Raw genomic sequence first — 25,200 nt, 5'->3', positions numbered from 1 at the left:
TTCCCACTGTTCCCACTACCCAAAAATAATGCCTGCATACCAAATAAAGTTTCATAATCCTTAAGAAAACAGCACTATTGAAGCAGATACAGAAAAATCAAATAGCAAAGCTATTGAGCTGGGAGAAAAGGAGAATCTAGTTATGCCTGCTAACAGGATAGCCCAGTTTGGAAGAAAGAACTTCTAGGTATCACCCTTCTCCCAAGCCAAGACCAAGAAAAAGATGCATGGTAATAAAGACTTACCGTTTCTTTCTGGAAGTAGATGACCAGTGCAGCAGCAATCTGAGCTAAGAGGATTATCATCAGGCAGGTGAAGTACTGGAAACAAAAAACAATAGGTGATCACTGTCAGTCTTTAGAAAGGTCTGTATACAAAAGCTAATAAAATTACATACACGAGAGAAATCACAACATGAGCTAATGTCTTCTTGCCTGCAGACAAACTCTGCTATCAACAACGCCTTCCTAGGAAAAGGCTGGAACCAATGTCAGAGCAGTGCTGTTCAGCACTTCTCCCATTAGGCCAACAGAAAGCCTTCAGGAAGGAAAGGGTTTACACACCCTCTCTGCACGTGTCATCTTGACTGGGACTCTCTCCCACATCCAGCTCCATTCACAGACCATTCTGGCCTCAATCAGTCAGCTGGATTCTGCCTACCTCAAGCCTCAACAGACAAGAGTCAATTTTACAAACCTAATTTTTAATGTATTTTTTTAGAAAAATCAATTACCCTTTTAAAACATGCTATTTAATTTGTTTGAGGATCTGAATTTTAGATTCACCAGCAAACTGCTGAGGTTACTTTTAAATGGTGGCAGCTACTATTGCTAGACAAGAAGATACTGCTAATACCAGGACACACAGTGTGTGCCATGCTTGGTTTCCAATACATATGTGCTCTGAATAAGACAGAGTCATGTAGCAGGCTGAGATGTATGATGGTGGTATCATCTCACCTATCGCGGACAGAAAAGCTTCCTATAGATGAACTGCCTGAAGAGAGGTCCTGACATACAGGACATTCCTAATTGGGTCTCTCTCAACTCTTGCACTTTCCACAGATGTGACATAACAGGATACTATCACTCTTCCTCTTTTCTTTCACTGCCTTTGGAACTTGCTCTTCTACCACTGAGAGCACAGTACCAACTTAGAAGTCAGGGTGAGGGGGACAGGGTACACTTCTCAGTTGGCAGTCTCAACTCACTGTGTGCAAGAAGTGTCAGTGACATCCTCTCTCATTCACAGTTCTGAGCTTATTATCAGTAATGTCTGAGGAGCTCTGCTGCAGTCTGCTGACTGCTGGAGAATTTAATGTGTGCAAATTAAGAATTAGATCTAAGCTGACCTAGCAGAAATAACATCCCCAGGAGACCGAAGCCCCATCTACAATCCAACAGATATTTTGCAGGAGATGTATTAAAGGCTGGCTCTAAAACAGGCACGAATACTCTCACCAGACCCAAGAGACACCGGATTTCATTGACGGCTCCAAGACAGCCCAGGAACCCCATCAGCATGGTAAGTGCCCCAACACCAATGAGGATGTATGCACCAGTCTTCAGGGAGGGAGATGACATCTCTGTAGGAGCCAGGAGAAGGAACAACATTAGCTACTGACAAAAATATATGTCTGTCATCACCATTTATAGAACTGCGTCCATATCTACTGATAATTGTCTTTGTCCGCTCCAAACAGACTGCACAGATGTGTGCCAAACACGGTGACAAACAGATGCTTCTGGCTGTCTTTTGATGAAAGTAGACTTAAAAGCCATCCTGCAGGACTCCAGAGCCTGGAAGACCCAAGGTCACTCCAAACAAATAACTGTCTCCAAACAAGGTTTATCTCCTTACTGGAATTTTACTCCCTCATGAATGTACTGCAAGTAACAGTAATATTAAAGATGATCTACTCCATAACTACTGTCTCTTTGCTTCAATTCCCTTTGGTATCTTCAGGGAAGCTTTCTTCCAAGTCCTAAACCCCATTTTTGGATAGCCTTTTCACTTTGAACCACTATTTCTTGTTGTAGCTGTTCTTTTCACTTAACCACTTGCAGTCAACACTGGGACAAACTAACTCTGCAGAGTGAAACATGCAACAAGCTACAGCTAGTGTTGAGCACAGGTTACTTAGCAAGTCTGGCTTGAATGGCACTTACCACAGGCTTTGCAGCACCTGTGCATGACACCCTGCAAACAGATGCTATTCCAGGATCAAAACAGATATAATACCCAAATTAGCTACTTTTACAAATCCTCCTAGATATCCCCTGCTATTGTTTCTAATGTCTGCGCTTCTGAATGCTCAATGGTTTTTCAACCAAGTTTAGGTCAGATTATTTCAGACATGCCCTCTCCCCTCAGCATTTAGTACTGCAAGCAACAGAAGAAAAACGCTTCCATTTGAGCTGGTCAGCTGACTATTTCTTGCAGACTATTTCTTGCATTACAGCACAAAAGTTGAAGAGATGCTCTGTCTAGAAACAGTAACTAGAAACCTCATTTATCATTAAGAGACATTCCTGTATCTGCAAGCTACAGAGTATAGGGGAATTCTGGATGTCCAGTTATTAATGAAAATAACATTTTTAGAGCTCAGCATTTAGTTTCCTGAGCTAAGGAAGTCTCAGGAGGCAAACTTCCTCTGAGCTTCTCCTGAAATATGTTAAAGGAGAATAATCAAGCCCAGACTGATACTCTCCCCCCTAATATATACTTCCCCCTGCTTCTCATACCTGGCACAAGCCACCAGCTTCCAAACTTTTTTCCCTAAAACATGCTGAACAGAACTTCAGTTATCAAGAAGTGAAGCAGATCCATTTGTCACACAGGTCACTTCAGCCAGCTCTCCCTGGCTGGCCATATGCCACAAACCCCAGGATCCTGCTTCCTCACCAGTCCTGTGACTCTTGCTGTGCAGGTTACATGCTGATACTGCAAAGCATTTACTGAAGCAGCAGCCTTACAGGAGTGGCCTTCACAAATCTACCCTACTCCCTCCCTCAAAATCAGCTCAACTATCATGCAAGTCAGTGTTCAAGTGCCTAGGCTGCAACACCTCCACAGCACTAGAAAGCATTGCTTTGTCAAATTCCCATTAGAAGAAAGAAAAAGCTACTTCCAACTCAAAAGCCCCTTGGAGAACTGATAGTGTCAGGGGACAAGAGCCACACTTGCAGTTCTCATCTGCAATAGTCTTGTCCTGCAAGAGAAAGCTCTGAGGGCATTCAACTCCTGCTTGTTTGCCGTCACTCCGTGTTTTCCCCTGCGCTGGGCAGGCAGCCAAGCAAGTACAACAGGCTCCTTTGGCAGCAGCTGGGTGCCCTCCCTGATGCCTAGGTTACTAAAGCAGAGGGAAAGAGGGGCAAGGCATGGGAAAGGAAGTGAGGGGGCAGGGAGAGAGCTGATACTGGAAATCTCCAGGAAGGAAACGAAATTCTTAAATGCTCTGTTAGCAGAGATTCCAAGTAAATGGGAAGAAACAGGGCCAAGTTCAGGGACTTCTCCCTCCACAAGTGGCTGTAACATCCATCAATCTGAGGGAATCAGCTGCTGACCCACTGGTACTAAGCACACCTCAGACTGTGAGGGGTATTGCAAACAGCCAGGCCATGATAGGCACCATTTAGGCTGTATAGACTGCTTCTGCTCATGCCCCCACTTTTTTAACCAACACCCCTTGCTGTGCTTCGTGACCTTCTAGTACTGCAGTAGCAAGCCAGTTGCCACAGCACAAAAGCAGAGTAAGGAGTAGCATTTGCATGTGTGGTATTAGCAGGGGTGTCTTCTCCGTCCAGCACCTCTCAAGCCAGGTCAGAGTGCTCAGGGGGACTTAGGAGATAAAGCCCTTTGCAGAATCAGTGTAGCTGCCCTCCTGCACTGCCTGAGGCTGGTGCCCAACTCAGCAATTCTGAAGGTAGCGACAACAAGCAACCAGAACCACCAAGCAGAAAAGTTTGAGGTGTGTCTAGGAAAGAGCTCAAAGGAAGCAGAGCTTGTGAAAGATGGAGCTGAGATTTTCATTTGCTGAAAGTCCACTTACAGTCCTCTGAAGCCCAGACTCTAAGCCAGCTGAGCTAAGCCAGCTCAGTTTTTGGTTTTTGTAGAAAGCAGACTGTCTGTTAAGACTCTAGCCAAAGTTTGTGGCTGACTTTAGGGGAAGAAAGCTAAGCCCCTTGCACAATACAGAACTCCTCTGATGCCCAGGATAAGTCTCACCAAGTGTAAGTAAGAGAATGTTTTAGTAATCAAAGCACTTCACCACACACACACACCCTAAATCTGCATTCTCTACTGCTTAGCAACAAACATACCATCTCCTTTCAATGTACATGAAGCATCAATAAAACCAGATACTTACTTTCTTTGGCATTCAAAACATTTAAATTGAAATAGATCATTACAGAAAGAAAACAGTGGAGGACTCACACAGCAAAACTGCATTAAGGCACTGGGGGCATTTGCACATTATGGTAGTAAGGAAATCATTGTGAAAACACAGAACATGCAGTGAAAATAGGATGAAATACTAGCCCCTGTGTTTAAGACAAAGTATTTGGATTGTTGGTTGAAGAGGCAGTAGTCTCACTCAGTCTGACTGTGGTGTTTCAATCAACAAGACTAAGAGGAATGCTGTGTCTCCAGGGCTGCTCCCTTTCACCATGTTCCTGATAACAATCCCATCTTGCTAAACACCATGTTTAGTCTGCTCAGGCTACAGACTGTGCACCAAAGTATGGCTATTCCTAGACAATACCACAGTCAAACACAGCCCCAGAACAGAGCCAATTTAGAAAAAGAAGGAAGATGAAAAAACACAGTCTTACGTAGAACTGCAATGAAACTCGTTTTGTCGGCCAGAATCCATACTCCAAACCCCAGGATCACGGCACCCAGAATCTGAAAGTGCAAGAACATACACGGCTTTGTGTAAGTTATAAGCTTAGATAAATAAGAGGAGGCAGTCACTATTATCCATACTTCCAGTTAAAAACAATCATTCCTTTGCTGCTCCCACCCATCTACCCTATGGTACTCCTCCCAGGGTAAACAGGATTAGCACAGCTCCAGGAAGAATGCCTCAGCCAACTGCACAGGAGCCCCAAGATCTGCTTGGCAGTTTTTCACACAGTATTTTAACAGTACATAACGTTGTATGGGAGGACCATTCAAAACAGTCTGAGGAAGAGACACCCTGCTGCTAGAACATTGTTGTCAGAAGCGAAAGGTAAGCGCATTGCTTCTGTGAAGAACCAAGGAAAGACAAACATATTATTTTAAATATTTTTAAAATAGAGGCTTGGCCCCTACTTTCTGGCCGAATACCTGAACCTCAGCAGAGTCAAGAGTTATGAAACATTAGCCTTAGCCTCTGCCTTGCTCACCACACAGTCTTATGTAGGGCAAGATTAGTAGAGCAATACATCCCTGTGAGAACTCAGCTGAATCCAGACACTGAATTCAGTAGCCAAGAAATGCATGTATTTTCCCATCTCACTTTGAAAGGTGGGGGAAGCATGCTTTGTTTTAGCCTTCAATTCTTCAGGTTTGATAAGAAGCTGAAAATTGTGCTGTTCAACCAACTAGGACTGGAAAACACTTGTGCAAAGGTCCAAAATAGGCTTTGAAGAAACAAGGAGTGGACAAGAACTGCAAGAGAACTGCAAGCAGCTGTTCTCACTTGAGCAGGATTTCAAGATAGGATGAAGTGAAATAAACTAACAGGGCTAAAGACAGATTGCAATTCTGTGCTTCATTAGATAATGTTTTAATACTTGGGAGACATGGAAAATGCCAAAACACCACCCAAACCAAGCTGGCAGAGAGGGTTGTATGGACAGGCATTGGCTCCACACTTTGAAAGTTTACTCTAGGCTTCAGCTGCTCATACAAAGAAGCTTTTCTGAACAAAGACAAAGCCACAGTCTGAAATAAGCTGCTTGCAAGCTTTCCTGTCTTGGCAGAAGGTGCATCATGTAGTTAGCTCTGGGGACAGCATTAGAAAGTCATCAAGCAATTTCCCACCTACAAAGCATACTGACTCAGCTTCAGAAAGCATGTAGCTGCTGTATCTCAGAAAAGAAGAATTCCCCTTTGCCTTATGTCTCAACATGCTGCCCACAATGCTCAGTCTGCTGATCAAGCTAGAAAGGCCCCTCGAATGTGCAACAGCTGGGACACCTAAAAAAATTCCTCCCAAACTTGGTAGTATCAAGAACTGTTGAACAGACAGTTTAAGGCAGTCTCACATTTCAACTACAGTTTTAATAAGCATTTGTTTTAACAAAATATGCAAACCGGGCTGTATGTGACATCCCTTTTGGTTCACTGACCCTGATATGTCACCTAAGTTTTGCTGTTGCTGACAAAACACAGAAGGGCTGCTGAGCTGAGTTCCTGGCAAGTTATTTGTTATGAGGTGCTCAGACTATCCAAGGCCTGTTTTCACTCTGATCTTTGCTCCAGTCCACAATTTGTGCATTTGCCAGGAGCTGCTATGGAAAACACTACAAGGGGAAGGCAGGGAGACAATAACTACAGGCAGGGAGAAAACACTATCCCATTAACAAGAGTGTATTTATTTCCTAGCAGGATAATATCTCTGCTCAGCATCTTCAGGAGTTTGCATTGCATAGCAAGGCTGCTTCTGCCACTGGCTTGTCTTCAGACCCTCCAGAGAAGAAATCACATCTGCTTTCCATGGAGTTTAATTCCTCTTTCCACTGGTGTAAACTCCTGAAGTGGGGAACAGATGTCTCCCCTCCTCCCTGGGGGGTGGAGGTTTCACCCCCAGTCTCAGCAAAATCTCCTTCTATACCCAAGCCAGAAGGATGTAGATCCCTCATTGCAGGGTCAGCAGTTTCCCACAGAGAGGTAGTCAAGAGGGGTTTGGATAAACTAAGCAGTGATGAAGCTGACTCATCTTGCTGGAAAGAGCAGCTGGGGGTTCCCAGCTTTCCTTCCCCAGCACTGCTTTCCTTCATGCTCAGGTTGGGTGATGTAACACTGAACCTGGCACAGGGGTCAACAGAAAGGTTCTAAAACTCCAGGCTTTGCTTTAGGTAGCTACCTTCTGCTGCATTTACTGAAGGATTAGAAGCAGGACAGACAGTTATATATTCCAAACAAATAGTTTCCAGAGACTGTTAAACTTGTCTTGCAGAGCTGTCTTCCCTTTAAGGAGAAGCATGTGCTGCAGCACGTGTCTGCTGGCCAAGAAGGCAGACGTGTTAAATTCTGATTAGGCAGCTAAGATTATACTCCAAGCTTATCTGGTATCTTTTCTAGCAAGGAGGCAGGCAGTCCAAGTAACCTTCTTCCCTTCAACCAAAGCAGGTCAAACCCCTCCCTGAAGTAAATCTCCAAGACTGCAAAATACCACTAAGTCCCTGAACTACTTCAGCTCTAGCAAACGACCTTCTCACAGACCTCGAGCTGCAGAGAAGTGCTGTTTCAATGACTAACTTCTAAAAAGAGTCACCAGCATCTCTCCACAGGCTTCAAGCATCAGCAAGGCTGAGGAACACATTTCAGCCAGCCAGGGCTGGCCTGCACGGGGTGCAATCACATAGGCTCAGCTCAAGGTCCAGAGCAGACATAGGGCTCTGTCAGCAGCATTGGTGCTCACCTTTGCTCAAGCACCCTCCTCACAAAGCTCAGCAGCTTCAGAAAAGCAGCACAAGGCATTCAAAACCTGTCTGTGCTGACAGCTCACAGCAACTCAATACAAGCAGTTTCTCTGCTAATTAATATAGCTCTACCACACTGTACAAGCTCAAAAATCACCAAGTACTCTCCCCAATTTAGACCTTGAACAAGAGTAATGGAAAAATGTCTCATGTCACCTACTTCCTATGAGATGGAGAGAGTAATGTATTCCACCTTCCTCAACATCTGGCACGTGTAAAAAGCTTGCCCTCAGTCAAGACAGAAGCACACTCAAAACCTTCACTCCAGACAAGTATCAAGCTCAGCCAGAACACAGCGGCTCTGGAGACCCCACTTTGACAGAGCAGTCTGAGGGGAAGACAATGCTTGTGCTGCACAGCAGGGTTAAAGAGCTCATTTAAAGCAGCTTCTCCCTTTAGTCAGCACAGACCTTCTCACAATACATCCTACCCTAAAGTTCTTACTCTCCAGGTCTAGCTAGTGAATCAGACCAGCTTTCCACAAGAGGGAGGGGGCTGGGTGCTATACCAGAGTATTGGCTCAGAGCAGGACATGCACAAGACAAAGAACAACTACTTCCAATCACTTGCCACCCAGACAGAGTACTCAGACTGGAGTTCTCCAGGACACAGAGAGGGCTTCAGCACCTGCCATCCTCAAAGTCTTGCAAAATATAGGAAAGTGCAGCATGGATGTGGGTCAGCCCAACAAAGCAGTTCAACTCTGCCTCCTGAGAGTGCATCTCTCCCCACAGGCTGCCTGCAACCATGCCTGGCTCAGCAGAGCAGGGAGAGAAAGAACACATGGAATAAAGATGCCACAATGACCCTAGACAGCATACAGCAAAACCAGTGACAGTGTTTTAAGGTAGAGCAGTATCTCAGGCTGTCATCTTCCTCCCTTCCTATATGCTAGGCTGGCTTTCTTGAAGAGAACTTTCTCTACACAGAGATTAGCTAACGAAATCAAACCGAGGTTTGGGCATTAAGGAAAACTAGACAGTGCCAGATATTGGGCTTCAGCAAGACTCAAACACTGTCTTAACAAATACAGCTCTGCCTCCCAGGGTAGACTGGCTGTTATATGCTGCTTAAAATTTATCACTTCTTCAAGAGAGGAGAGAGACTGGATGCTGGTATCTGCAGAGGAGTCTGCAGTAGTAGGAGGACAGGCCTGGACTCAGATGATTTTTCCTATCTTTAAAGTGAACTAAATCATACTCAGAAAGACCTAGTGGCACTTGAAATACCTCTTCTCTCCCTCTCAAGAACCTTCTCCATGGATGCTCTGAGCACCTCTGACTTTGGACCATTGGACTACAGTTACCTACTCTTGGGATGGAAGGAAACACAGAGAGCAAAAAGCGAGCACAGTAAGCCAAGGAAAACCAGATCCAGATGTGCCTCAAGTTCATCCTGTGTGCTACCAGCACAGTGCAGCCATGCAGGAAGCAGGAGTGAAGCTGTGTGCAGGGACAGAGACCAGAAAGCAGTGCTCACCTTATCATGATTCACTTCCCTCCCTTCTCTCCCAGCCTGACCCCTCCTTTTCCTTACACACTGCACAAAGGATACTGATATGAGACAGCCTATTTTCTTGCTGACATGTGGAAAGCTGAAACCTTGCACTTCCCCACTACACCATTCCACTGCAAGAAGGCATCACCAATAGTACCATCACTGCTCACAGGACACAACATCCAGGCATCAGAAAGATGCATGCAAGAATGTGGCCCTCCCCTCCCAATCTGTTCCAAAAGGAGTTAGTCTTTTGCTAAACCTCACACTTGAAAATAACTGCACCCAGGGGGCTGTTTTATTTCCCCAGACAAGCCTGTCCCAGTCTCCCCCACCTCCCAACTCCATTTCAAACAGGAGACTTGGACTAATTCATCTTGTCACAAATCAAAACCAGCCGTTGGGACTCAAACAAAATTAGAGTTGCTCTTTGAAACCTGGCTGGCCTATTTAGGAGGGCACTGCCATTACTTGGCAGGTTTTGTAGCTTTGCTGCTCAGGGACAGTTCAGCTGCTGCTCCAGATGTGTCAGAGAAAGTAGTTACAACTACTCTCCTTCCAGAAAGAATCCATAACTTCTGCTTTCCCTTCCCAATGCAGGAATGGAGCTGTGTGCACTGGAGGCAGCAGGTGGCTACTGGGAGTGGAGCTGCTTAGCAAACCTGAGACAAACACAGCAGCTCTGACATCCCCCAACTTCAGGGGTCCCCCTCTCCTTCCAAAACTCTGGATATTTTATTTAATGAACACACTAGGCCAACATCCAGCAAAAAAACATGTTCTAGCTAACTTTGGTCCAGGCCTTCCTTCTTACTCCACAGATGCTCAAAATACTTACAAGGAACAGGAGGTTGAAAAGGAAGAGGAAGTACTTGGTGACTTTTAGGCAGCCAGACCCCATCCTCTTTCACTTACAGGACCTAAGGGGAAAGCAGACAGACAAGGAGTTATGTTACACACAGGTCCTCTGGGCATCTTCAGAGCAACACCCTTACCCTGTGCAGAGCTCTGGCTTGTCTGGTGGACATCAGAGCACATGCACAGACAGCACAGAATACCAGAGTTGCCTTTTCAGGACAGTAAAACAGGACACCAGAACCACACTGCAGTCACTGTCGCCAAGATCTCCTGCAGAGTGACACAGAGCAGTTACAGAAGAGATTTAACCACAAACACACTGCTAATTCCATCACTATTTATATGGACTTTGCAATAGTAGCATCAATCAAAACACCAACCCTAGCTACTACTTCTGGTGGTGAAAAGTGATGCAAGCTACTTCAATTCCTTGACAGCAGTAAAAGAAATGCATGGAGCTTCTGGAGCAACATAGATTATTAAAGGCATCAGAGATCATTAAGGGGATGGAGCACCTCTTTTATAAGAACAGGCTCACTGTGAGAGTAAGACCTGCTCAGCCTAGAGAAGAGCTGACTGAAAGAGGACCTCATCAATGTCTGTCTCACTCTGAAGAGAGGGTGTCAGAGGATGAACCAGGCTCTGCTTGGTGGTGCCAAGCAACAGGACAAGAGGCAACAGGCAGAAATTGATGCACAGGAAGTTCCACCTGAACATGAGGAAGAACAATTCTGCTGTGCATGTGACTAAACACCACAACAGATTGCCCAGAGAGGGTGTGGAGTCTCCCTCCCTGGAGATGTTCAAGAACCATCTGGATGCAATCCTGCGTCATATGCTCTTGGATGACCCTGCTTGAACAGGGAGGTTGGACCAGATGACCATACTGGTCCCTTCCAACCATTCTGTGGTTCTGTCAGCTTTTCTGCTTCTCCTTCCTGGCCCAGAATCAGTTGTTTCCTACATAAACAACAGAGAACTTTTTAGTTCCTTAAAATTTGCTCTACCAAGCTCCTTGCTCCAAACACACCATGCCACTTAAGAACCACCAACCAGAGGAAGAACAATAACAGGCTGGGGTGACCAGCCTGGCCTGGGAAGAAACAGCCCCAAGAGAGCAAGGTCAGCAAGGTTCTCTGCTGTCAGCCTCAGTGTACCAAGGATCACCAGAGCCCAGTTTGTTCTTTTGTTCCAATCAAAGGCTTTCGCTTAATCCTATTAAATATTTAGGTTAGCCCTGGAGCTAAACTGGTATGTGGGCCTTGTTATAACTGGCCAGCCTTCCCAACAAGCAATGGTCACCCTCAACTACCAGGAGAGAGCACAGGTCTGAACTCTGTGGCTCAAGCTGCTGCTCTAACGTCAAGGAACACCACAGCTACAGACTGTGCTAAGCTCATGACTGCACAGCAGTGATGTTATTGAGATGGGAAGCAGAAGGGATATAAAATGTCAGCCAGCTGTGCTGCAGGCTGGTCTCAAATCTTGTCTGTATAGCAGTCATTGCACCTAAGGAGCTCTTACTGCACCGCCAAGTTAGCAACACCTCAGTCAGTTTTTCTTCAGTTAACTCCTCCGGTCAGAGGCCATAAAGCCAGTTGCACCCAAAAGTAGGTCCTTCAAATGAGCCATGGAAAAGTCCTGTAATAGTTTCTGGTCCAAATGTCAAACATACAGCATTTCCATTTTCAGGGCCCCTGGGTGCAGCCATCACCATGAGGTAGCTCTGTTCCAGCACAGATGCACTATACAACAGCTGCATCACTACCAACCTAGGAAAAGTGAGTGAAGGCTCTCTGTTAGCAGAATTCCTCCTTTCCTCTGCAGGAGAAATGTTCTCTCAGGCCACTAGTCCTGGAAGGTACCAACACCTAAGGCAGCACTTGGAGAAGATAACTAAGATGTGAATTTTCCCATCCAGCTGGCTTGCTTCCTGGCTTGACCATGAACACATCTCCTCTTAATAGGATCACAAACCAGAGCCTGGCAGTCTAACCAGAATGCAAAGGCAGCCAGATCCCTAGGTGATAATGAATTTCTCTTGTGGGAGTTACACATGTTTTTTCCCTTCTTTAACCTAGCCAAGAACTAAGCTAGCTAACAACTTCCTGCACAATGCACTGGACTTCTTACCTTAAGACATCTGATCCCAGGTGCAATCCTCCTAATTTTCAAACTGGAGCGGCAAGTCCCAGTACTCGCTGACTTGCTTCCTAGCACTAAAAGCTGTATGCTGCCTACTTAAACTCTGCCCACATAGTTTAGATTTGTCAGGAAAACAGATTTGCAAAGCTGTGAAGATCTTTATAGAAGTTATTTCAGCTAATTAAGCAGCAAAGCAAGTTTACTGAGAAAGAAGATATGCCTGAGGTAACAAGAGTAAAATATTGCTATCAGGGCTCTTCTACTCCTAGCTATTTGTTAAAGGCATACCATCCTCAATGTTTATTAAAAACACAACCCCAAACCAAATATCCAACCCCAATGGCATTACAGCATTATGCACCATTCTCTTTTTGCCACAGGGCAATGTATCTCTTTCATAGCCCCTAGCCATAAAGTAATTCAAAGTACAGTTTTCATGTCAGAAGAGAGAAAGCATCTAAAGGTTTTGCTTCAAGCTTTTAAGATACTTTAGAGCTTCACTGAAATATTACAGATTTTCCAGCTTTCCCTTCTTTGCAAATTAACTTATTTTTGTCCACTACATCAATGAAACTCCTCAAAACTCCATCTTCTGAAATTGCACAGTCATGAGACCAACACTGTCATACAGTAGAAGCAGAAGCTCAACAAAATTTGACATAAGGCAGGTTTGGAAGGAGATAAGCTTGGAGTTAGCACAACCCGGCATATCCAAATGCCACTCAGCGCCGAAAAGCCAACTTAAGCACCATAGCTAGTGCTGCAGTAAAAGCTGAAGTTTGCCTTCTGAAGTTGGTCAAGTTTTGAGCTTTAACGTCTTGCAGCAATGCATGCAAGGTTAAATACGTGAAGTCTGCAGCTTTCAAATTCCACTGACTGTCCACAATTATTTGTTTTTTCCTCTCCCTCTCCATTCCTACTGCTTTGACCATTTGAATTTTCAGCCCCAAGCAGCAACACCTGCTCTTTTCAACAATCCTGTACATACACATCCAAATTTTCCCTGTCATTCTCCAGATTGATGCCAGCTCTGTAGAGGATTTCATAAGATACCATCAGCTTGCAGAATGGCATTTCTTGCAACCTCTCATTCTCCATCTTGTAAAGACATACACGATTATTTATGCAGTGTGTTGCTTTGAGGCACTAGTGCCACAAAAACTTGGTTGCCAACACAGCCTGGTCAGCTGCTATGAAGTTGATATCCAGGGTGTTTCTTAGCCCAAGGTTCAGACCTAGGACCTGAAGGGAGAACTAATTCCAGGAAGGCATCAATTGATCCAGAACTCAGGGGTTTTCCACCAGGAAGGAATGGAACAAGTCTTCACAGGCTAGACTGGCATCAAGGGATAACCTCCTGTCTGCTCGTGACCTCCAGGTCTCAGGCCCATCATTCTCCCAGCAACAGCAATGAGAACAAGACCTGCATGTGGAGTAGGAACATAAAATCCAGGACATGTGTGCCTGAGGAGATGCAGACAGAGGCCTGCTTTGTTAGCAACTGCAGAGGAGTCCGATCACAGCACAGAGGTTAACTTATTTTTGTCACAGGAGCCTTTGAAACTCCCAGTCTCCCTCCTGTAAAAGGTGACCCTAGAGAAGGACAGGTGATATGGGGAGAGCTGAATGCCTCTGCCTCCTGACCTGCCTTGGCCACAGAGGCAGGAAGGGGAAAATTCATGTGCAGAATGAATTTATAACCACATCAGTCAAGGCACAGAGAGGCTAAGTTAATTTTTAATTGCAATTCTGCTCTATCCAATTAGATCCTGTACTGCCTCACCCAGCAAGCACTGCATGCTTGGTGCTCAATGAACTTAATGATATTTGGCCCAGGCTAGCTCTGTACATGCCTGGGCCATGCAGCTCTGCTGGGAAGGGCTCACTCCTCCTCTGCAGCCACCCTCATGCTCACTCCACAGGTTTCTCCCTGATGAGCTCTGGCAGCTGAAACACCTCAGCTGCCAAGTTACTGTACAACACAAATAAGGGGCTCATTTATGAGTGCAATGAAAGACAAGAACCACAAAACAAACCAGAGCAGAACAGCTGTGGAAATCACTGTTTCAGTAGACTTACAAAAAAGTGCAAAGATCATGCAAACCCTTAAGGACAGCACAGATGTTCCCAAGAGCACTGAGCTCTGACAGGCAGTCCCAATTCTCCAGCTCAGGCAAAGAGCATTCCCATTTGACTGTATCTACATAGCCTGAGGATGCTGTCCCCTCTTCTCCACATCCTATTGCTTAAGGACAGGAAATGATTGGTTACAAAGAAACTGCAGGTTGTTTCTGTGTACTTTGACCAGTTGCTCCCCACCAGCGTCCCTCAGGCTGTAATACCAGGGGACATAAAACTAAGGTAGACACTATAGGACGTGCTACTACCAACTTCTACCAGGCTAGGATGGGGTCAAACCAGCACCAGATTTGGCTTTGACAAGCTGCTATTTCCATTGCCCCCACAAACACTTCAAATGCCCTGTAAGGTTGGTGTGATGGCTCAGATCTGCTATCCCTCCTGCCTGCTCAAGGAGAAACTTCCAGTTTGACAGATGCAGAGATGCAGCAGACAGCACTATGAACTAAGGTTCTGAAACATACCCTAAGGCTCCTGATCCTCTCTCACCTCTTGTATCTGATGTGGAAGGGGGGATCTTTGAGTGAAAGTACAACTGAGGCACTGAAGGAACCTCCAAAGCAGCCTCAGCTGATCTCAAGCATTGCAGGTGCTTCTTGACACAACAAGCAAGCACCACCTTCCTCACTTAGGTTAAGTCTTACACATTGCAACAGGTCATTTCCTCAATATATTACAAGCCTGGACACTTAAAATACCTAAAGCTGTCCTTGATCCTGTCTCACCTCCCTGTCTTTTCTTTCTCACACCACAACACTGGCCAAAGTTAGCTGGATTCATTTGCAGACAGATTGACCAAGAAATCCTGGAGATGGAACTCCCACTGCTGTACTCAGGCTGCACAACTGGCTCCCTCTGCCCAACTAGCAGGTGTCCCCAGGAAGGGATCAGCATGCTGCTGGTTCCATAAAGATGTTTATCTGCACAGTAATTTGCATGAGGCTGAGGCCATTTTGAAGGCCAGTGCAGTTACTTTTTACACTGTTATCCCAATCCAGAAGCCACAGAAGCCAGCACACTAGAGTTGCTCAATAAATGGCCACTTCCCAGCTCCAAAGCAGACATCCCCACGCAGGAGAGACTGGGGAAGGGGCAGCTCACAAAGCCATGGGGCTGAGGAGGTCATTCTTTGCAGGATTCTGAACCCTTCACCACAAAGCCCAGCTGCTTCCCTATCCATGCACATACAGAACAGACATTTGGCAATCAGAAAGTCTCCTGATCATGACTGATGAGACAGGACAGCTTCACACAACAGTACCAGTTAATGAACAATGACAGAGTTACTAAGTCTCCTGTTAACCAGGTACATCAGTGCCCTCAGGGCAGAGACTGTAAGTTACAGCCCCATTAACATACAAAGCATATCCTAAGGAGTTCATCTTGTTGACATTAATATACAAAGGCCTTGGACTTTCAGTACACCTGGGAGGTACATCTTGTCTCTGGCAAGCAAATAACCACAGAGCTGATGAACAACCCAAGTCTGAATTCACTGAACTTTCCCTAAGCTTCACTGAGATAATACCAGCTGTGTATTGACCTTGAAAACATAAACAAGATTATGTTTGTCATGGAAATTTTCCAAATAGCATCTCTTCACAAGTTATAATGGAAGGATGGAGGGAGAAGCTGGATCCTAAAAATCAAGGTACATATATTATATATATATATTTATTTGTGTGTATCTCAGTGATATGGATACACTTTCTTTTTGAAGGAAGGTGTCAGTATAAGATAGAAAAGTATTTCTGCATATTACAAATTTTGAAAACAGAACAAACCAGATCCCGTCTTATTCCATGTACTACTAGAGAGTTTCTTCTGAAGTAATCATCTTCAGTGGTAGAGGAGATGGTCTGAGGGCTAAGCACAGAAAGACCAGCATAGCTACATCAGCCTGCAAACTGCAGCATCACACTCAATTACCTGCAAACTTCGAACTGCCAGCACAGACATGCACAGTGAGACCCTAACAGCATCTGCAAGACATCTGCAGGACAGAGACTCAAACGTGAATGCAGTCCCCCTGCATTTGCTACTCCTGGGGCAAAGGGAGCAGACTACAGCAAGGCAACAGCTGCAGAAGGTACTGCAGAAATACCACTGGAAAGAACTATTCCTGAGAAATAGTTTCTGAGAGAACTTATCAGCTCACAATGCAAAGGTAGACTTGCTCCTGGTGCACCTGGTAAGACATGCAGATTTCTGTCTGACTTCTATACTTAATACACTGTTGTGTGAATTATCTGACTAGCAACTGCATTCCCCAGCAAGACCCTGGATTAGAAAGCACCTGTAGGACTCCTACCATGGCATAGATTTTTCAGTGTGCTTTATCACAACAAGCATGTGTTGTGTATTTTGTAAAAAGGAAATGCGTATTTTAGAAATGTACTTCTGATGCTCAACGGGAAGTGATCAGATATTTATAAACCACTATCATATCCTTAAAAAGAAACCAAGCCCACAGTTCAGTATCAAAGAGCAGCAGAGGTTTTAGAAGCGTCAGTTTTTATCTCTATGTTTACAAGCAGTGTAAAACATTTTGAGAACATCTGGCCTTCACACTTTAGATTGAAAGCCAACATTTAAGTAGGTCTTCAGTCCCTACAACTGGCAAATTGAGAAAGTTCTTTGCTATTTTCAGCCTACACACTCATGCTTGCACAGCATGACAGTATTTGCAGGACAGCGTTTCTCTGATTTAAGCAAAACTTTCCATACATCAAAACCAGAGATAGAAATCTGCCAAAAATGGGAGGAAAAAACCAATCCCAAACCCGACAAACTGTCCCAGAAGTCATTTGATTCTCCTCTCCCCCTACAAAAAAAAAAAAAAAAAAAGTAGAAGAAATGAATCAACTTACCAAAAATAGCAGACAGAAGAAATAGCCAAAAGTAGAGTTTAGTGGACTTTCTCTTTTTAATTACCACGTATTAGAATGTTAGTTGTGCAACAAGCTCTGCAGGTCAGGTCCAGAAAGAGGTCTCCACACTGACTAAAAGCCAGCACACAATGCAGTAAAAATGCAGAGTTTTCACAAAACTGGTTGGGCAACTCTGTCACTTGACTACATTGGCTCTTTAATCGCTTCAACAACGAGACCAGCTCAGCTTTGTTTTCTGCACTTGGAGCTGCCAGGCTGCAAACCTAACCTCTGAAATGGATGTGTCCACCAGCTCCCACTGCCATCTGTCAGTGGCATCAGTGTGTCAGAAGCAGTCCCCCTCCTCTGGCCTGCCCCACACCTTCCCACAGAGGAGCAAAACCTGTGAGCAGGACCTGCACTCCAAACTGCAGCAGGGAGACCAGCACAGACAAGGAGCGTTCTGCTTATGCTTACCTGATAAGCCTCTCCCCAGCATGGTTCTGCAGCACAGGGGATGTTTCAAAGTGTTTCCCTGTGCCAGTCATCAGCCTGGAAATCCTGGGTGCAAGTACCTGCACAGGACAGGCTCCCCTATCTCCCTTCTCATGCAAGCAATGCCTTGGAGGTCAACAAATCTCCTCCAAGGAGTTGCACAATATCCCTCCCAATGCCACTTGGCTTGAAGACACCTTCCTCAGACTCTGCCAGGGCACCCAAAAGCTACCACAATCCAGGCAGGAAGAAAGCCTTTTTTTCTATTTTATGAAACAGCAACAGAGACTGTGAGACTTAGGTAGGAGCCAGGTAGTAGAACTGATTTTTATCTTTCTGCTTCCTCCTCCCCCCATAAAATGCAAGAGGTCAAGGTTGAGGACTTTTTATTGTAAAGTTCCCCTTCCAAACAAACTGGTTTTCAGTTACTTCCATTTCTCAGATGCTAGGGCAAGTAACTAGTGGGTGGTTAGATTCAACACACTTATGACAAACATGTTTCTGAGAAGTTACAGCATCTGCTTGACCTGGGAAATGAGGATTTCCTACTCTTTTTTTCAGGAATTAGCAGGGAAAGTAGTTTTACTTCAAGGGCAGGAAGTTTTCCACAGCTTAGCAACTTGCACAACATTTAAACAAACAACTTCTCTCTCTACCTGCCCTCTGCTTATTGGGCCTTCACACCCCACAGCTCCACAGACAGGTGGGTGGGGCTGAGCAGAGCCTGGGCACCAGCACCTGGCATAGGAAGGAAGCTGAGCTTACCCAGCACCACTGACAGTAATTGCAAGTTATCCTGGAGTTCATTTCATAGCTGAAGCCAGACACCTCTAAGTCCAAGTACTAGAGATTGCCTACTCAGAAGGGCATAGGGCAACGAACACTCCCTTGTCCTTCTCAGATTAAACCTCTGGAGGAGCTCAGACACCCTGCCAAACTGTTCTGACTCACCAGAGCTATGAAGTCCCTTGCAGCTGACAGCCCACTGGAGAATGGAAGTGTCCTCTGCCATCAGTATTATCCCCAAGACCTCTCCCCCTAGAGAACATCCACATGCTCTCAAGCGGCAGAAAAAAACCCCAAACCAACAAAGCAAAAACCCAATACCCACCACAGAGCAAACAGAAGAGGCCTCTGGCTTGTTATTCTAAATGACCGTGAAGCTTTAGAATTAAGTAATCTTCCTTGAACAACAGAAGAGACAGGCTAATAGTCTACTTTAATCATATCACATGCTTTGTATCAGACTCTTTACTGATAGCAAGGCATTGATCTAAGAAGCTGAGGCTTTAACCCTTTAGCCCACAGATTAAGTAGAGGCTGAAAGAGTACTGCAAACCCATCATGACTGGAAAGTGAAAAGAAGTCCTACTGGCACAGGAAAGTGACTCAGGCCACAAGGGGATACATCTTTTGTCTTGTTATGGGAAACAGTCCTTTTACTGTTTGGAATTTTAGGAAACTTTGGTTTTGCCAAATAAACCTTTTGCTAATATTTAGCTACTTAACCACTCCTGTGCCCCTGCTAGTACACTGGCACTGCCACCTGGGATTCTAGAACAGAAGAGCACAGATCAGCAGCTGTAACAATTGCCCCTCTTCGGCAAGGTCTGCCCCACCATCACCAGGGGCCTCCGATCTGAAGGCCCCCACTGCAGGCTGACAGTACAGCAATCAGAAGTACAGGATTCCTGCTAGATTCTCACACAAAGTACCTCGTGATCTCTCCCAGATTTGCATACCAGGGAAGACAAGGAAGGCAACTCTGCCAAACCAACAAGCAGGCAGGGCCAGCTGAGCCTGGGGTCTCCAGCCTCAGTGGTACAGAATCACACACACTGTGTGCTGCCACTGTGTGTGGCAGCAGTGACACAGCCATGGAAGGTCACTCCCAGACCCAGCCTCTGCCCCAGGAAAAGCTCTACTTCCACCAGACCAGCCCAGGGTCACAGGAGACCTTGTGCCCTGCTGGAGCATGGTCTGCCCTGCTGACATGGGGAGCATTGTCACAGACAGTCTGAGGATGAACATTTCACAACATCCTGAGTTTCATGCCACAGATGCCACTTGACACTACCAAAGGGTACAAATGAAAAGAGAAAGCTGGAACTATAAAAAGCTCCTGAGGAAGAGATTCTGTCTCAAGCAGCCCATTTCCAAAATGATGACATACAGAGGGCAGGAGGGCAAGAAAAGCCCTAAAGTGCAGGACTTTAAATCACAGATATTTTGAGTCACTTCCTGCTACTCAAATACTTTCACCTCAACCACATTTTCCCTCTCCAACATCATGGTAAATAATACAAATAGTTTCATATTTGTAACTGGCAGTACCTAGCCACAACAGCCAAACCCCTTGCTGCCCTGATCACTCTGAGGATGCAACACAGAAGCTATTTCAAACCTTGCTCTGGAACAGTCAGTCCCAACAGGGGCTGCTGTACAGTCTCTCAGATGTACAGCAGCATTGTCTAGCACTTTTTCCTTTCACCTTTAGAGAACACTCTCCTCATGCCAAGCTCTTCTGACAGGAGACAGAAAATGGAAAAGAAAGCAACATTGTACAGCAGTAAAGAGCAATGCTGTGAGGAGCAAGAATAACACAGCATGAGCTGTTACAGAAGCTGCAGCGAAGCTGCTTTGTTCCCAGTCTAAGCATTTTAGGAAGTTAAATGCCACAATAAGAAATCTCAGCAAGTCCAGGCTGGAAAGCAAAGGGGTCCTCTAGAAAACACTTAGCCAGCTGGAAGAGATACCCAAAAACTTTTGGTTGCCCTTCTGTGAAAACACTTAGCCAGCTGGAAGAGATACCCAAAAACTTTTGGTTGCCCTTCTGTGAAGATGGTCCTGAACTCCAAGGCAAGCTGCAACACACAGAGGGGTTTTGCTACCCTGATGATTGTTACATTACCATGCAGGTAATCCCAGCAGAGTTAACTGGAGCAATACAAAAACACTGATTAGTGACAGAGCTGCCACTTGCAGTTAAGATCACACCTCCAACACCACCCCAAAAAAAGAAAATAATCAATCAATCCTTCTAAGCAATACATGTGTAGGTTCTGGACAGAACTGTTTCAAGCCAAGAAGAACAGACATATGGGATAGGTTCCCTAGGAATTTGGCAGTTAAAAAAGAAGCAAGATTTTGAAAAGCTGGGTCTGTTTTGGGAAAAAGAGGGGCCTCCTTGGAGTCTGCAGACCTATGCACAGTGGTCTGGAAAACGGGTTCAGCTGAACCTGAACCAAGAGAGGCTGGGTGGCCTTTTCTTCCCTGAAAAGGTCTCCTTTTCTATATTTAGAGCATAAATAAAGACTATTTGATGGAGGAATGCTAGAAGAATAAGATGGAAAAGAGTAGTTCAGAGGTATTTACTTTAAAATAAGAAAGAACTCAGAATAACTAATTTACAAATAATCCGATGAGCCTCAGTGCAGACATAAATGCTCCCATTTCAGGGGGAAAAAATGCAGGCTGTTCCATCTTTAATCAATAAATCATGATTGAGGCTAAGACTACTTCATAATAGGATTGCAGACACAATTTTTTCTTGCTTGCCTCTGTCCCACTGTATTGTTGTCTTTCCCCTCACAACCCACCTGGTTTTATTTCACATCAGCTCCACAATTTTTAATCAAGCCAAACTCACCAATCCCCTAGAACTACAGCAAGAGGTCTCATGCACGCTTCCTGGGCAGGTTATGGCTGTCACACATGGCTCCCTCTGCCCCCAGCATACACACCCACCCCTGGCTAGTGCAGCAGCTTGAAACCCAGCCCAGCAAAGCCCTGTTGCTTGCTCCTCCTCCCACCCATCACAGGGCACCAGGGCTGAGATCCTGGGCACAGGAATAACCTATGGAATAACCATCAGACAGCACCACACAGCTGCTGAGCTGCCTCAGCTCACATATGGTTGCACAGGCTGCTCTTCCTGACAGCAAACACCCTGTGGCAAAGGCTGTCTCTCTTCTGGGCAAACAAGGAGTAACTGCTGGGTTCCCATGGGGTAGCACCAATGCATGGCCACCTCCTTGTAGACACACCGGTGGGTCTTGATGGTGGCTGACAGCTGGGATAGGAAGAGGTTTCCTATCTACCTGAAGCTACACAAAGAAGGAACCTAGTGTTTTACTACAGGATCAAGTCTAAATCACTGCCACAACAGCCTTCAAAGCTGCTACACGATGGACTGGTAATGAATGAAAAAACACTCAGGCTCTGAGGCCACCAGCAGGACTGCAGCACCAAATCAAAGAAGCCTTTGAGGTCTTGGATTTGGGAATTAAAGCAGCTTGCCATTCCCCAAAATAGCCCTTCCTTGAAGTAGTCTCTTCTGCCAAGGCAGCAGCCAGTTTGATGCAGTTTTTGACATTAAAAAATTCCCAAGAAGTTTTGGCAATTGCCTTTTTGTCACCTCAGTTTCATTCCAGGAAGCCCTGAGTCAGAATACCTCCCCCAGCGAGAAAGGGCAAGAGGAAACTCTGACATTTCAGGTCCTCTCACATCAGGCAGGAGAAGCACCAGCAGTTATGGGCATCACCAACCCCTCAGGAGCAGCCAGGACCACCCCAATTATAGCTGCACTTGCACAAGGTGTTCTCAGCCTTGGAGGATCTGGAGCAAAGGAGCTGCTGGGCTCTGTGCACAGGGAGCAGCCACCCCTGCAGCAAGGCCCACTTGGAGGGAAGGGCTAGGGCTCACTAGCAAGGCTGATCTATCACACAGGGCTCCACTCCCCCACACCACCAGCCTGCAGGAACTCCTCTTGTACCTGAAGCCTCTCCCCCCCATTCCTGTGCAGTCAGACAAGTGCAGCAGACCCACGAGAACCAGGGAAGGGCTGTGCCTTTACCTTGTTTCACACGGCTCACCAGGGCTTCTACACAGCTGTGGTCTAGCACTGTTCCACAGCAGCTGCTGAGCAGAAGTCCTCTCTAATTAAAAGAGCTTCCTTGGGGAATAGGCAGATGCACTGCACAGCTCAGAGAGCTCTTTAGCTATTCCATGTGCATAGCTGCAAGCCGGAACCAGAAAGAGACCTGAATGCAAAGAAGAGTCCAGCAGCTTCTCAGACTGTTGGGAAAGTACATTTAGGCAACTGGGGTTTTATCTGGTCCCTCCTCCCCTGAAAGACTCCAGAGATGAGCATAATTAGAATTCCTCCCTGCCTTTTAAGCCCCAGTTTCTTCAACCATGCAGCACAGATGCTGCAGAATAGCTCCCATGTCTGTTTGGTCAGTGCAAAACATAAGACAGCAGCAAGGGCAAACAGCCTTGCTAACCTGCAGGTCAGCACTCTGTCTCCTTAATCTGAGTCCTGCTCTGCTTCTGTGTCTTACAGGGCACCTAGATCCATGACACAATAAAGGGAGTGAGGGGACCAAGAGGCTGAGGAAGCACACTGGGAAGTTGAGGACATTCCAGCAAAGCCACTCAGGACTGACTCATTACCAGCAACTTCAATCCACGACAGACACATGACCAATTCCACAGCAGGCAAGAGGACACTTTGTGCCACAGCACCACATGAAAGAAGCCCCAGAACCAATGCAGCCCTAGAGACAGTGTCCTGTTACCACACCACTCAGAACAGCACCTTTTTATGCAAAGAGTACTCTACAAATTAATTTATTACAAGCAGAGAGGAGAGGAGCAGAGTAGTCTGCAAAGCAACTTTAGAAAGCAGCCATAACTCTGGAAATCAAAGTCCAAAAAACCCCTTGACACTCTCACCACTGAATACAGAACTTCTATTCAATTTCTTTCCACACACATTCCAAGTAATACTAAGTAAGCCATTTGCAAGACAAAAAAGAAATCAGAAAAAAATCATATAGGAAGGGAATAAGACACTCCCAACACAAATATTTTTCCCTCTATTACTAGAACACTTACAAACTGAAATGCCACAAAAGGTATAGAAACCTCCCTAGAAAGGTCTAACTAGACTAAGTTAGTACACATAATCTATTTAATTTAGACTTTGCAATTGATTCCCAACAAAACTGCTTACCATCTATCACAGGAGACATACCAGCTCCAGGCATTAAGGATTTGCATATTCTTCTATTATGGGATGACAGTAGCAGCCCTTGAAGCCCTAGTCAAGTGCCAAAAATGCCCTTTCCACACCTGCCCTGCATGCTGTTCCAGAAGCCCAGCACCAATACAGCTTAAGGCGCGGCCCCGCAGCAACCCCATGCACAAAACCCCAGAACCAGGTTGCTCAAACCTGTGCCAGTCTGGCGTACCAGCCCAAGAAAAACCAGCATCCTGGAGCAGCTTACTTTAAAACTGGACAGACAAGGTGCTGCATGAAGCCTCTCCTGTAGAGGCAGGAGCTGAGGGCATCACATTCCTCTGTAGTCCCTTGAACCCTCCTGGCAAGGGCACAGAAACCTCATGGATCACAGAGGCAGTGACCCAAGCAAGGTGCTGAAGAAGAATATGTTTAGATCCAGTGACTGTAACCTCTTTTCCAGAACAACTCTAGGAAACAGCCTCCTTCGTTCCCAATAGGTATAGCTACTTTACAGCATGTTCAGTCCCTGCTGTGCAAACCCCTCTGAGATAATTCCTTTCCTTTCCCAAACTACCTCCTTGACAATGGGAACAGGAGGGACCAAGGGCAGCTCCCAACTCCAGCTGTGGGAAGACCAGCTTAGCTCAAAGTGCATGGCTGCAGCTCTGACAGCTCATCTGTTCTTTTGCTTGCATATGAGAGACCGAAGCAGATTTGTTTTGCCTACAAAGGGAACTCCCCATTATATAACTTCAAATCTCCAGGCTGCCGGATATCCTAATGTATACAGTCCATCCCAGATCAGCATTTCTCCAGTACACACGGCCATGAGATTATCATCATACTGGAAGAGATCAGCAATCTGCTTACAGCTCAGTAACAATTCTGTAGTAAAGGGTAAAGCGCTTTCATGATGCACCTGCCTCAAGGCTGTGCTGCAAAGCAACTAAAATCAGCAGCCTAGCAGCATCCTGAACAAATTCCACCAGTACTTCGCCTTTTGTGCAAGGTTCTTCCTCTGGTCCTTCTCAGCTCCTGAGCTCCTTAAAGACAGTCAGGGCACTTACCACACCTGCAACTTTCAGATATTAAGTACATGCACTGGACTTTGTTTTGACTTGCTTTTAAATGGTGGTGTCCCAGTAGGTGGTGCCCCAGTTCTGAAGCTCCACCAAGGAGACAAAGAACTAGAGCAGTCAGCCAGACAGCCTGTGCATGCACCTCTTCCCACAGGACAAAGCCTGTCCCCAGCTTAGTCTCCTTCCCTTTCTCTCCTGTATTTACTTTGGATGAGCCACAAACCACCCAGCTTCCCTGTGTTCAAAAGGACACATGGTTGGGTTCGGAGCTGGCAGTCTCCAATCCCTGTTCCCATCCCCACAGGCTACTGTTTTATTCCCTTTTTCTTCTCTGAGCAGCCAGACAGTCCCTTCTGCAGAGCTGCTCACAGTAACGCCTCATCCTTCTTCCAGAA

The 25,200-nt window shown here is 45.8% G+C and overlaps 1 protein-coding gene across 2 annotated transcripts in view; it reads right to left on the bottom strand.

Annotated features, from left to right (window-relative positions):
* The window catches only part of CD82 (CD82 molecule), a 39,128-nt gene that overhangs the window by 9,398 nt on the left and 4,530 nt on the right, over positions 1 to 25,200 (bottom strand). For both annotated transcript variants that reach the window (XM_077180010.1, XM_054634645.2), the window contains exons 2-5: positions 10,033 to 10,114; positions 4,836 to 4,908; positions 1,461 to 1,585; positions 246 to 320 (exon numbers count right to left, since the gene is read on the bottom strand). In XM_077180010.1, the coding sequence (XP_077036125.1) occupies positions 246 to 320; positions 1,461 to 1,585; positions 4,836 to 4,908; positions 10,033 to 10,095 (336 nt within the window). In that variant the 5' untranslated portion in view covers positions 10,096 to 10,114. The remainder of the gene's footprint in view (positions 1 to 245; positions 321 to 1,460; positions 1,586 to 4,835; positions 4,909 to 10,032; positions 10,115 to 25,200) is intronic.

The sequence above is a fragment of the Agelaius phoeniceus genome, chromosome 6 (assembly GCF_051311805.1).
Source record: "Agelaius phoeniceus isolate bAgePho1 chromosome 6, bAgePho1.hap1, whole genome shotgun sequence".
Classification (NCBI taxonomy): Eukaryota; Metazoa; Chordata; class Aves; order Passeriformes; family Icteridae; genus Agelaius; species Agelaius phoeniceus.
Note: the sequence above shows the minus strand (reverse complement) of the source record. Positions and strands in the feature narration are given on the sequence as shown.